This window comes from Anneissia japonica, unplaced genomic scaffold, assembly GCF_011630105.1.
Source record: "Anneissia japonica isolate Jap-2015-1 unplaced genomic scaffold, ASM1163010v1 scaffold1764_len714935_cov166, whole genome shotgun sequence".
Classification (NCBI taxonomy): Eukaryota; Metazoa; Echinodermata; class Crinoidea; order Comatulida; family Comatulidae; genus Anneissia; species Anneissia japonica.
This window is the reverse complement of record NW_022757468.1, coordinates 2,138-15,911: the sequence shown is the minus strand read 5'-3', so window position 1 is coordinate 15,911 and position 13,774 is coordinate 2,138. Positions and strand designations below refer to the sequence as shown.

General features: G+C 33.2%; 1 protein-coding gene across 1 annotated transcript in view; it reads left to right on the top strand.

The window, feature by feature from the left end:
• LOC117124755 (fibropellin-3-like) overlaps window positions 1–13,774 on the top strand; it is a 27,853-nt gene that overhangs the window by 12,228 nt on the left and 1,851 nt on the right. The window contains exons 2-4 of the mRNA XM_033271073.1: window positions 3,971–4,030; window positions 5,446–5,565; window positions 9,771–9,875. Of these exons, the coding sequence (XP_033126964.1) occupies window positions 3,971–4,030; window positions 5,446–5,565; window positions 9,771–9,875 (285 nt within the window). The remainder of the gene's footprint in view (window positions 1–3,970; window positions 4,031–5,445; window positions 5,566–9,770; window positions 9,876–13,774) is intronic.

Sequence of the window (13,774 nt, the reverse complement as noted above, 5' to 3'; positions counted from 1 at the left end):
TAGGCCTAGGTCCCTAGGGTCCTAGGCTGATACCAACAGTCACGCTTCACATACAGACGTTGATTAAAATTTTGAAAACAAAAAAATGGAAAAAATTGAAGCATAAAATAAATAATAGAGTGCATAAGAGAAATATTATTAAATAAATAAAATATACCTTTCCGGCGTTATTGAACTTGGCCAAACTATCCTTGTAATGTAAAATTCATGTTAAATAATAATAATGATAATAATAATAATTTCAGCATTAATTACCTTGGCCTAAGCCTTGTAATACTATTTACTAGGACTATAATTAATAACTAGCCCAAGGGGAATATCTTTTGTGTTATTTATCCTTAACGTCGATTTTTTAATTGTTATCTAATTCCTCCATTGTCGAAGTTCCACTTACGGTAGGCCTCATTTATACATTCATTGGTGTTCTGCCATTTTGGCAGGTCTTATGGCATCCAGTATTTTAGAGCTGCCTATTCTCAGCTCTTCTCATAATTTGAAAATAACTGTCACCCTGTTTCATTTAATGAAGAAATGCCCCGAGAAACGCGCTTTAATTTCCTTACTCTCTCTCTGCTTTCCCCCAGACTCCCTGTTTCCCCAGAAAACGTAGTTAGTAGGCCTAAATAATTATGCAAAACCCAGACCTAACTAAAAATTGTCACAATATGTAACTCAAGTTAAAATATCACTTTTCATTACTCGTGCAGCACAATCAAGTACCGTATTATATGTCATTTTAAATGACCCATTAGTATTAGTATGGTAACATCAATGTATTTTTAAAAATTAGACAGCGACGTTCTCTCAGAAGTTGTTTTGTAGACGTTTATCTAATGATGACCTTTTGACCGCCTTAATTCGGCAATATGAGATTTTCGGGTCGATTGCAGTCGAGACGGCCCGAGTGGAGTTCCATGTAAGTGTTTCGTACGGAAAAAAAATCGCGCCCGGGAGCCAGGAGCCATTTTTTTTCTCCAGAAAATGACCATGTTTAGTTGGTATTAAGTTTTGGAGAGTTTATCACCTGGGGTCTTGGAACGTCCCGTTTGACAATATATAACTGACTGAGTAAGCTTTTTGCTCATAATTTTTTTATATTTTAACAATTATTTTTTTTTTTTTTTTTTTGCCCTATTTTATTGTATCTTACACATTTTTAATGAATTTACCTGGTGTTTTAAAATTTTTCAATTGAATAGTATGGTTTTGTTGTACTTCAATGATAAAGTCAAGTCAAGTCAACAGGTCAGAGGTAAAAAACATTTTACTATGAAATCATCGGAGATATAAAACATTCATAATATATGAAATAAAATTATGGTGGATTGAAAGATTATACAGTCTATCCTTTGGTATCGAACTTATTTTTTAGGTAGGTTTGTATAAAAAAAACAAACATTTGTCAGTTTTTGTTAAAACGGTATATTTTGTTTCCATTTTCTTTTCAAAATTATACTAAATGATATTTCAATTATTCTCCATCAGGATTTGACCAATTAGTGATCCTGACATGACAATTAAATGGAAAACTGAATCATATACTTGCTGAGTATAATACATCTTAATTATTAACACTAAAAATACCTAAAATAACAAACAAATTAGCAAAAAATCAATGTCTGTAATATACTCCAAAGGGAAAGTGCCCAAATTTAGACCTGTTGCACCTCATCTGAAAGTGAATCATTCTCACCGAATGCTACCATATTACCATTAAGCATAATTGCATGATATTTGGGCAAAACGCCTATTTCCAGTGATTTTGTTGTTAAAAATTGTATACCGGTTTCCCTCAACTGAAAGACCCCTCCAATTAAAGACTCCTCCAGTAAGGACCAACTCCAATTAAAGACAACTTTACTGTGACCGCTGGTATAATCCTATAAATTAACATTGTCCCAAAGTAAGGAATCCCTCTATCTAGAGACCAAAGGCCATGGTTTTATTGGGCTCAACTGATAATTTTCCCTCCAATTTAAGATCACTATAAAATAAATAGTGATATGTTGTTAAAACATATTAGCCAATGTACACCATAAGATGATGTTTTTGGTGTGTTTTGTGTATATTTTAATGATAATGTTAGCGATGTTATTGATTATTTAATTGGACAGCTGTTTCCAAACAGGAACAGGACTTCATGTCTAAATTCCAAAAAAAAAAATCCATATAATTATAGGGACTTTAATAGACACCAAAGATGGACGGTTTTGGCAGACCTAACTGACCAAAACAAACAGTTCTAAAAGCTAGAGCACAATGTAAAGAGCTACGAGACTCCTAGCATGTCAAATGTAGATGTGAACGTATGTGGAGAAAGACAAATTTAATAATTCACAAAGAAATTTACCCGGGTGCCTGCAAGTATTACAAAGACCTATTAGATAATTCAAAATCTAAATACTTAGCCCAAGATTAGTACATAATCAAAAGCAGCTGTTTAGGATTATTATTGAACTCACTAAATGCATGTAATGGTCCTAAATTCTCATCATGTGGGTCGGATCTTGCTGAAAGATTCTCACAGGCTTTTTAGTTAAAGTCAGGGTACTGTACCACTGGTCAGCATTTATTGCTGAACAAGTTAATGATGTTGACATTGCTTTGATTAATGGGAACCTGTCACTGATGATGATATTAGGAAGACCATTTCATCATCGAATAACAAGTCCTGTAATATCCAACCACTGCCAACATCTCTATTGAAAGACCTTTGAGTCAGCTTTTACCCATTATCAAAAAGATAGTACAGCTCAGTTTTGAGAGGTTTCTTCCCCAAAAAAAAAGAAATTAAAGAAATAATACCGTACACTTCTTTTTCCCCGACAGTTGTTGATTGTTTTCTTTTCCTACCATAATTCAACCGAACACGGTTCAGCCACACATGTCATAGCTTTCTCCTTCCAAAAACATTCACGCACACCCATTCACTCCGCAACTTTGAAGCAATATCTGGTGTTACATCCACTATCGTCGCTTCTTTCATCACACCTTTCATATGTTGCATTCTTCTCCAAATGATAATTTTTGTAAAGCCATAATCCCAAAAATTATCAGTGTCAAAAGGAAATACAAAAATAACAATGTTGTGTGTAATCACTCTCTTGAGCAAACCTTTCCTGTTTTGAATTTAAAGTGTTTGTATTGTTTTGCTTCCCCTTTCTTAACATTTTTTTTGTAGAACCACATTTCAGCGGCTTCTAATCCCTGCTCCATTTGTATACATGTATCATTACCAAGACAGAATTTGTTCGAACCAAGTGTTGCCAGAATGCCAACTGAATGAAACTTCTGTAGAGTAAATTGTACCTGGCACGTCATCACACATTTAGTTGAAAGCGTCTACGTAATGAACCCACACAAGATTCGTAATTTGAAAAAATGGGATATTATGTACCTAATTATACTAAATCAGTTCTCAATTTATGTAAAATACTTACTATCTATCTATATATATATATATATATATATATATATATATATACATATATATATACATATATATATATATATATATTTGATTAGGTTCACGCCCTTTTTTGTTCCTGTCTCTTATACACATCTTAAGGAATCCCTCTATCTAGAGACCAAAGGCCATGGTTTTATTGGGCTCAACTGATAATTTTCCCTCCAATTTAAGATCACTATAAAATAAATAGTGATATGTTGTTAAAACATATTAGCCAATGTACACCATAAGATGAGGTACATTGGCTAATATGTTTTAACAACGTGTATGTATACTGTCTCTTATACACATCTAGATGTGTATAAGAGACAGATATTATATATAGTCAGTAGAGCCGCTGCATGGTTTCCAAAAAAATACAGAGAAATAATGAAAAAATAGTATAAATAAATGGTTAAAATTAAGTGGTATTTACAGCTAGTCTAACTGTTATCTTAATTATAAAGGAAAACCCATACCAGCAGACACATAACAGGTCTTTGTATATTTTTTTTTATACAGATTGTAGCGACAATGTAACGAGTATACAGCTAACCCCCGAAGAAGAAAAAAAGACTACAGGTAAGACTGGGTTAGGAGGTCGTTAGATAGATTTGTTCGTAGGGTAGTACTAGTTCTTGGTCGTTCTCAAACAATTTTGCATCAGTGCTATTGTTGAAGTGGATGTTTATTGCGACGTTTGCTGATGTATATGGGTCCTGTCTGAGTATATGGCAAAACAACTTCCATCTTGCGTTATGGATTTGAAGTGAAATGGGTATTGTTTTTGTCTTTTTGTACAATGCGCTATTGGAGATTTTTCTGGCAGGTTTGTATTCTTTTTTTCTTGGGTCCCTGTTTCATACAGCACTGCACTTTCATCTAATGAGTTGTACAAGTTCATTCATATGCACATTTGTGTCAACAGACTGACACTGTATTGACAAATTTCTTTTTAAATGCCTGGTTTGATTCAGTGGTGGCGCCAGGGGGGGGGGCTATAGCCCCCCGCCGGGGAAGCTTAGCCCCTCCGTCGTCGGACAGGTCCTGGCGCCACCACTGGTTTGATTCTGATACCAGCAGCCTACTTTATGATCAATCATTCACCAACTATCAAAATATCGATCATCAGATCAATATAGGTTCGTGTATCACCTAATTCGTCGATGACGAATTTTAATCTAGTTATTATTGTTATTTTTATTGTTCTTGTTATTACCCTTGCCTCTCTGAAGGAGGTGAAGGATTGCAATAACGTGTGTTTGTGTGCGTGTCCTTTAGGCCCCAAGGGAGGCATAGACACAAAAACTGCTTGACTGATATACTTCAAATGTTTACACACTGACTCTCCAAATTTGGTGGCGATCGAAAGTAAGATGCAGATTTTAGAATGTCATTTCATCTTGTCCAGGCCGGACAAATATTTTTTTTTGCAGTACACCTCTATGTTTAGTGCAAGCAATGTTTAAGTCCTTAACAATTTTCAAAACATCTCTACCTGACTTAAGATGTGAAAACTTGGGTCTCGTCAAGCTCATTATTCTTCATGAAAAAGAATAACTATCATGAAGCAAACAGGAGGTGATTCATGGCCCATACAAAGATTCAGATGAAGTAAATGATGAAGTGAGCAGGAAAAGTTGAGGTACCTCCCTTTCATCGTGGCGACATTTCAATTCTTGGGACTAGTTATCAGACTTCTAAAAGTAGCTCACAAAAATAACCAAAACTACCGAGAAGAATAGTAATATAAAAAACGTGTACTGCTTAACAACTTAAAACACAACATCAACAGACAAAACACAAAAACCGTGATAATGAGAGAAACTTTCCTTTCTAAACATATGTGTGACAGTTCAGAATCTCTATCTGGAGGGACTCCTGTTCATTTTTTATTTTCCTATAATTTGTAGAGCAGCATTTAGGAGAATAAAGACAATATTATAAAGTAATTGAATTAAGATAAACTAATATGATGACATTTAAATTTTAAACAGGTGAGTATGTATGTGAAGATGGTACATGTTTGAATGATACTCATGTCTGCATTGAATGTGGTCCAGGGTTTCATTTCTGTCGTTGCTACGATGTATTTGTCGGTATAAATTGTACACAGAGTAAGTACACCATGTTTTTTTATGTTGTATTATGACAAATCTACTTTAAACATTATGGCCAGATGTGTGTACGTGTTATTTAAGTGAAGATGCATTATTTCTGCTAAAGTTGGTAAGATATGATGTAAATATCACTATGAATACATAATTTGCAAAATCAAATAATAAAAATCAATAATTAAATTTCTAAGAACTAAGGTGGTCACTTCATATACCTCTACTCTTTCTCTGAATACCTAACAATCAAAGAAAAAACAGAAACTTCATTATCTTAATATATTTTTTTCACATTTTGACACACATGATTTCAACAACTTGAGTCTTTAGTTCAGATCTAGTTAATTCTTGTTGAGATGAGGATAGAATTATCCTTAATTAATGTGATGTAGAATTTTCAAGTACCACAACTAAAATTGCTGCTTTCTTTTATTGTTCAATTACTTCATCAATGGCCAGTAGATCTTAGATTATTACTAGATTGTAAAAACAAACAATTCGATTATTATTCACATGTCGTATTGACATCTATTCCTATGAAATGTTTTAAAAGGATTATTAAGAAATTGCTGCGTACACAAACTGAAGAGTGAATTGATACAGATCAATATGCATACTTCTTCGCTAGCACAATGTTTAGGGTATTTATTCAAAAACATATAGGCCAACAGTCCGGAGTATAAACAAACAATAAACAAAAACAAAACAAAAACAAAAAAAAACAAGAAAAAAATCCAACCGACCAACCGACGATCTCAATTTTTTCCATTTAAAGGGCAACACAACAATTTTTTTTTGGCCTAATGAATATTATTTACGAATCTGAAAATTTTTTTACAAGTTTGAGTACCAAACATCTGGGTTCAAGGGTCATAATATTCATTTTATTACACCCAGACTTATTCAAGCTGTTTAATGTGTTTACAGTGCGAGGTCAAAAACTTGGCGAGCATATTCTAATCTATGTCGAACCAAGGTAGTATAAAGTTTTATGAGTGTCTTAGAGTTGTATTCGTTAAAAAATTTCCTGTAAATATTATCAACAAGTTGTTTTGAATTTTAACAAATAGGGCCTTTTAGATTGTGTGGACGTGGACCTGGTTCACGTCGACTAGTCATGCGTGTCAACGTAGTCAACTATACCTGTTGACTACAAATGAAAACCTTTCAGATTGTAGCGCGCGCTAGGCAACCTTATTAAGCAGCTGTGTCATGGCGAACCTTCATCGACTTCGCGAAATTGTCGTCTTTGCATATTCTACAGGTGTCTTGGACGATGAGGAATTCATGTTTTTATACAATACAAATAAACCCAAAAATGCCGAATTCAGGTACCGAGATGACCAGAAATTTGATCTAGACAAGTACAACAATGATGAATGTAATGCATACTTCAGGGCGCATCCAGTGCGTCAACTGCGATGATGCAGATAGTTAACAGGCCTCCCCGGCCGGCTGTGCTCGCTGCGTTGCAAGTTTGCATTGCACGCACACTGGCGTAAGCACACTCATGAACTTCCACATCCTTTTTTGTATTTAGGAAGGCAGTAGAAATTACATAACTGCCTGTGCATTAAAAAGCAAATAATACAGATTAATTCAACACAAGTTAGAAACTTCCCCCAGACTCTGTCTCTGCCTTAGTTGAACGAACTAGTGAAGGCAGCGTTGTCACTATATTTTCATCTTCCATCTTTAAACTTCACAAGCGAGCATGGCGTCCTAGATTTAGGACGACGGGAAAAACGATTTTGGTAGTGGACGAGGGATACGACGTAACGCATGCGCAGTGCCTTAAAATGACCTCATCACGTAGCAGTCCACTATGTCGACGTGCAAATCTAAAAGTCCCTAATAATATCAATATGAAGTGACCAACACAGATCATGAGAGATATTGATTCCAAGATATTTATAAATGTGAACTTCCTCGATCTCATCAGTTTCGTTAATTTTAAAGGATTGGACGATTAGACTTTCGAGATAGTAACATGAATTTTGTTTTCTTCGTATTCAGTTTTAAATTGCTTCAGAGATCCAACAGCTAACTTTGTTGATGTGATTCTGAAAGGGTTCTTTAGTGTCAAGTTTAAGTTGGAGTAGCACCATGTCACCAGCAAGTAGAATAAGTTTGGATATAGAAAGAGGAGTATTAAGCCTTGTTCGCACTGGATTTTAAAAATGGTAAATTTAACCAGGGTAACTTTAACCAAGGTCATGGGTATATTTCACCATTGTTCGCACTTGTATTATTCACGCGGTTAGTTTTACCATAGTTTTACCAAGATTTAACATTGTGTATAAAAAATATTATTGAGGGCGCTAGTTTGTGACTTCAACTTCCAGTTTTGTTCGAGCGGTGTCAACATGGAAGAAGTTTTAACCGTGTTGCATGTTCGGATTGGACTTCTTGACCAGCGTGGTTAGTTTAACCGAGACCGTGGTAATTTTTACTGGGCAGGCTGAGGTCGGTAAAATTAACCATTTGGCTTGGTTAATTTAACCCTGAAGGAATTGTAACCGACGTTTGGATTGGATTTTTTTTGGTCAATTTAGCCAGTGACTCGGTTAATTTGATCAAATTAAGTACAGTAGTGCGATAGGGGCTTGTGTCACAGAATTGATGTAAAAAAGAAAAAGGAGGGCACCCAGAATGGAACCCTGAGGAACACCAGAGATAGTAGGAACCCATTCAGAATGACATCTATCAATTACAACATGCTGGAAACGATTATTGAGGTAACTAGTAAGAAGGCAAAATATTGCAGGATTATTTCCGGTTACATCCATATAAATGATTAAGAAGAGACTGGAACGGAACTGAAACAAAAGTTTTACGCAGATCAAAGAAAATATGACCAACATCACTGCCCGAGTCAAGTAATCCATGCAATTCATTAACTGCAGTGACTAGAGCGAAGACAGTTAATCTACTGCGCCTGAAGCCATATTGTGCATCTATAAATCCACCAACCAATACAATGTTTTCAAGAAGAGTGGTATAAATGTGCTTTCCAAAAATTTGCTTACAATTGGCAGTAAAGAAATGGGTCTATAATTAGAGGCTGAGGAACAATCGCCATCTTTATGTATTGGCACTATATTTAAGACTGTAAAATCTACAGGAACATGGCTTTGTAATATAAATTTATTGAAGATCATGGCAAGAGACGGTGAAATAACGGATGTAATTTCCTTAATCATTACACCAGTGATACCACCGAAACCACTAGCAGATTTGGCATCGAATTCCTTCATCAGAGCTTCATCCGGCAATCCGAAGCACATAAAATATCACAATAATTATCAATATTTACAGTAGTACTGGGTTAACATTATAAATTGGAATCACATGATCTGTATTAAAATATTGAATATTGCCATGGGCTCTTTTTCCTGCTTTTAATGTTTAATCGGTTTTTTTTAATTATCATAATATTTTATACACATCCATGACGAATTATTTGGATGCCTCATTTTGTCTGTGTCTTAAAGTTTTATTTATTTGAATGTTTACTATTTTTGTGGCTACTGAAATTAGCTACTGTCATCGAATGGTTTACTGAGGTAAGTGACTGGGAATCTCGGTACCATTTGACACAAGCCAAATACCAATCAACGCTCATAATTAATCTGGCGAACATTTCCGATAAAATGCAGGAGGTTACGAATGTTAGCCGATTGCATCGCTAGCAAAATTACTCGACACTCAGTGGATCCTTTTAGTTTTATGTTAGGTACCTGCATCCACGTTTTTTTTATGTGCGATGGCAAACAAAAGTAATTTCTGTGTAGGATGAAGGGTTTGGTATAACAGAGGGTGACGGCGTAATTAATTTAGTACTTATAAACTGAGTATTTCTAAAACTGGGAAAAAATGTGCGTAATCACCCATTTCCCTCTTGTTGTTAAATATTTAACCGTTTGAATTGGTCCCGGGTGTTTCATCAAACTATTCTTCAGTGTTTTAAATATAAGTTCTACAACATATCAATTTTTTCTCCAGAGCATGGCTTTAGAAAAGGGAGAAGGAAATTCTGTTATTCTTTACAAAAAAGTTGATATATATTTACGTAATGTTCGTGTAGGAAAAGTCTGTGTTAAGAAATGTCTATCATTAAAACTACAATGTTTATTTTAAGTGTTTGTATCATATCAAAGTCATATATATTTAATGATGTGAATAATATAATTAATTTATTAAAACAGATGCGTATTACTGTCAGAATATCCAATATCTGAATGGTTCCAGTGTTAATGATACAATGCCATTTACATTTTCAAATGGATTTAAAGGCATCTCTTGCAAACAGAGTAAGTGTCGCCTGTTTTAATAATATTCTTTAAACTGTACACTGACGTCATCAATGTATCTGTGTGTGTGTGTGAGCCTTCAAGTTGTACAAAGGAAGACTAGTGGACTTAGCGTAATGTTACCGTACAGGCCTCTGTGGTTTAAACCCCTGCTTCTCAAACTATGGGTTGCGACCCGAATTTGGGTCACCAAAACATTTATGAGGGTCGTGAGACTGTTTTTGCCAAAAAAAGATAGACTTTGGAAAAGCTCATTTTCAAAAGTAGTGTCCAATACTTTTACATAACCGTCCTACAAAATTCTGAAACACCAAGACGTAGCTACGAAGACAAAAGCTAAAAATTCATTGTAAACCAAAAACCTTGAATCTACTCTCAAGATTACAATGTCACCAGTCTCTTTGAGGATTGATAAGATAAGATCATTCAAAAAAAATAAAAACAGCAGGAGCTCTCTTTAACACATACTGGTACCAGTTAATAAATATTGTTGCATCGTGTTTAGGATTATAAGTGCTCATTTTCTTTTTGAGTTTTGCGCCTTTTTGCAAGGGCACGTACAAGCTTCTTTCTTCGGTTATGTTTTACCCAGTCAACTTCATAGACTGGTTCCATTCCTCAAAAATTGTCCTCTGTAAAAATTCAGTTGGCATTTTTGGGTAGAAGCTGGGATCCACTTGATTTAGGGTATTTTGACCATGCTGATTACAAATCTAGTGGATCCCAAGCGAAATTCTTTCATCTCAGGATCAAAGTGGTTGATTTTTTTTTTGTGTAAAACTATACATTTTTTTGGGAAAAAATTCTGTATTTCGCTTACTAATTAGTCATACAGAGTTCATTTTGGAACCAAACTGTTCGGAAGACTCATGTTTCTATTCGCTATAATAGAACATTTCTCCAACAAAATACCAAGAAAAATAGTTATTACCAAAAACACATATTTTTGGCCAAAAAACCTGTTTTTTAATATTTTTTTTGTTTTCAAAGCCATCAAATATTTTCACTTATTCAATGGTGACAAATGATTGCTAAAGTTACAATAATGACAAATAATAAATATTTAAAAGAAATTCTAACTAACTTAATAAGTTATGCATAAATATATAATTGGTTAACTTTTAAAAAAGCCTGTTTTGGTTAAATTTTTTTTTTAATCTGGAAAACTCCGTAACACTGTTAATATTTGTGCAGGAGAGTTGAATTTGGTCTCATATTACTCAGAAAACATACATTTCTATTAGCTGTAATGAAATATTTTCTCAAAAATATAACATGAAAATATTTGTTAGTAAAAAACCCTGTTTTTTAGCCAATACACATGATTTTTACCATTTTCTTATTTTCAAGGTTATAATGTTTTAATTAATTCAATACTGGAAAAGAAGCAAATGTTTCATTTATAAAAACACAAAGAATAAATCGATGTTAGTCGTTGACTCTTGGAACATAAAAATTTTATTATATATATATATATATATATATATATATTCCAATCTGCATATACTAACAATATATATATATATATATATATATATATATATATATTTAAAATTGTTATACTTTAAAAACATTGGTTTGGTAAATGTTTTTGCAAAAATTAGGAAATAATCCGTAACTTTATTAGTATCTGTGTTGAATTTAGTGCCAAATTGCTCGGAATACATTACGACACATATTTTCTCAAGCTATTTCATAACACGCAATGAATAATAGTAAATCAAATGATAAAACTCCACTTTGCCAAAACCCAATTTGCCGAATGTTAAATTGCAGATTCAAACGTTGTTAAACCCAGTTTGCTGAATCGTACTTGTTCGAAATCCAGTGTGATACACACAATTTAATATTATATTACCTAAACAAATTTACTAAACATTTAAAAAGGCGCACATTAAACAGCTATTGATACATATATTTACTTCACACACTAAAGTATATAAATATATGTTTATCGATTAAATAAATGCCAACGCCAAAATTAATTTCAATCTTTTTAATAATGATCAAGCATGTAGAAACATTTTTTTTTTGCTATAGACACTGGCTAAGAAACCATGTTAATTTTAGTCACTTAGATTGGTTCTTTGTTAACGTTGAAATTTTTTAAACCGCCACTGGAACACCGCAGCTGTATCGTCAATAGTGATGTGAATAATGACACAAACTAGGCCTATCAATTTTTCTAGTAAACAGAATCATATATTTTGTCTAAGCTTGGGTAAGCATCTGATAGGCATACGGCTCCGCTCAAACCGTCCATCACGTTTACCAACAAAGTAGGCTGCTTCTCCCTGTTCTTTTGCAGGTAGAATAGTAAACATACTGATTTAGAATACTGGGTCAGCATTCAGAAACTGAATTTCGGCAAACTGGGTGTCAGAAAAGTGGGTATCATGATTTTTGTGTTAGCAAACTGGGATTTGGCAAATTGGGGTTGTAAACAAACCCCAATAATCCGAATTACATCCATTTACCCAATACTTTACGTTGTCATGTTATTATTGATTTGTATTTAATAAATGTTGTTGCTTACTTGGCAATCTAGAGCTCGGCAAACTGGTCGGATACAAATCAAATTTTGCTTTAACATTCATTAAATTACTGAATACTTGACCATTACATGTCACACAAGACTAGCATTATTAAAAAGGTTTTTTTTTTAAGAAATTCAAATTGAACAATGATATTATGAACTAGTTTTATTTTTAATTGTCCACCCAAAATATCCCTGCCGATAACTTTCAATATTGTGGCTATACACACACACACTGTGAATGTTAGTGCTGATTTAGACATGCCATTTGGACTAACTGTGCCTGCATATATGAGGTTAGCAGATACAGGCAAACTATTTCTTTATGTTTTCCTCCTTAACAGCCAATTATGGAAATTATAAAAATTATGTAAAAATTATCCAAGAAAAGAGGTTTTTGCTATTATAAATATTTTCCTGGTAATGTTTGGAAAAAATCTTCCATTACAACTGATAGAAATATATTTATTCTGAGTGATAATGCAATGAGACCAAATTCAACTCTACTGCACATATAAAAACAGAGTTGTTGAGTTTTCCTGATTTTGCCAAATTTTACCAAAACCGACTTTTTATAGAAGTATCTTATGCAACATAAGTATAAGAATTTTTTTTTTTAATGTATTAATGTCAAAAGCTCATTTGCCAGGATTCAATGAATTAAAACATTTTACGGCCTTTAAAATTAGAAAACTGTAAAAAGTACTGTATGTGTTTTTCAGGGTTTTTTACTAATAAATATTTTCATGTTAATTTTTTGAAAAAATGTTTCATTACAGCTAATAGAAATATATATTTTCTGAGTAATATGAGACCACATTCAACTCTCCTGAACAAATATAACACAGAGTTACCGAGTTTTCCAGATTTTGAAAAAATGTTATAATTTGGTAAAACCGAATTAACTTTTTTAACTTTTAAAGCTGGTTTTAACCGGCTTTTTTTGAAGTTAAACCAATTATATATTATGCATAACTTATTAGTTAGAATTTCTTTTTAAATATTTATTATTTATCATTATCACTTTAGCTATTATTTGTCACCATTGAATAAGCGGAAATATTCTAGCTCTGAAAACAAGAAAATTATTTAAAAAATATGTTTTTTGGTCAAAAATGTGTGTTTTTGGTAATAACTTTTTTCCTGGTACTTTATTGGAGAAATGTTCTATTATAGCGAATAGAAACAGGAGTCTTCTGAACAGTTTGGTACCAAAATGAACTCTGTATGACTAAAAGTAACCGAATACAGATTTTTTTTTTTTTTTTTTTTTTTTTTTTTTTTTTTTGGCATTTTTTTTTTTTTTTTTTTTTAAAAATAAAACTTTACAAATCTTTTTCTTTCTGTGTTTTTTTTTTTATTT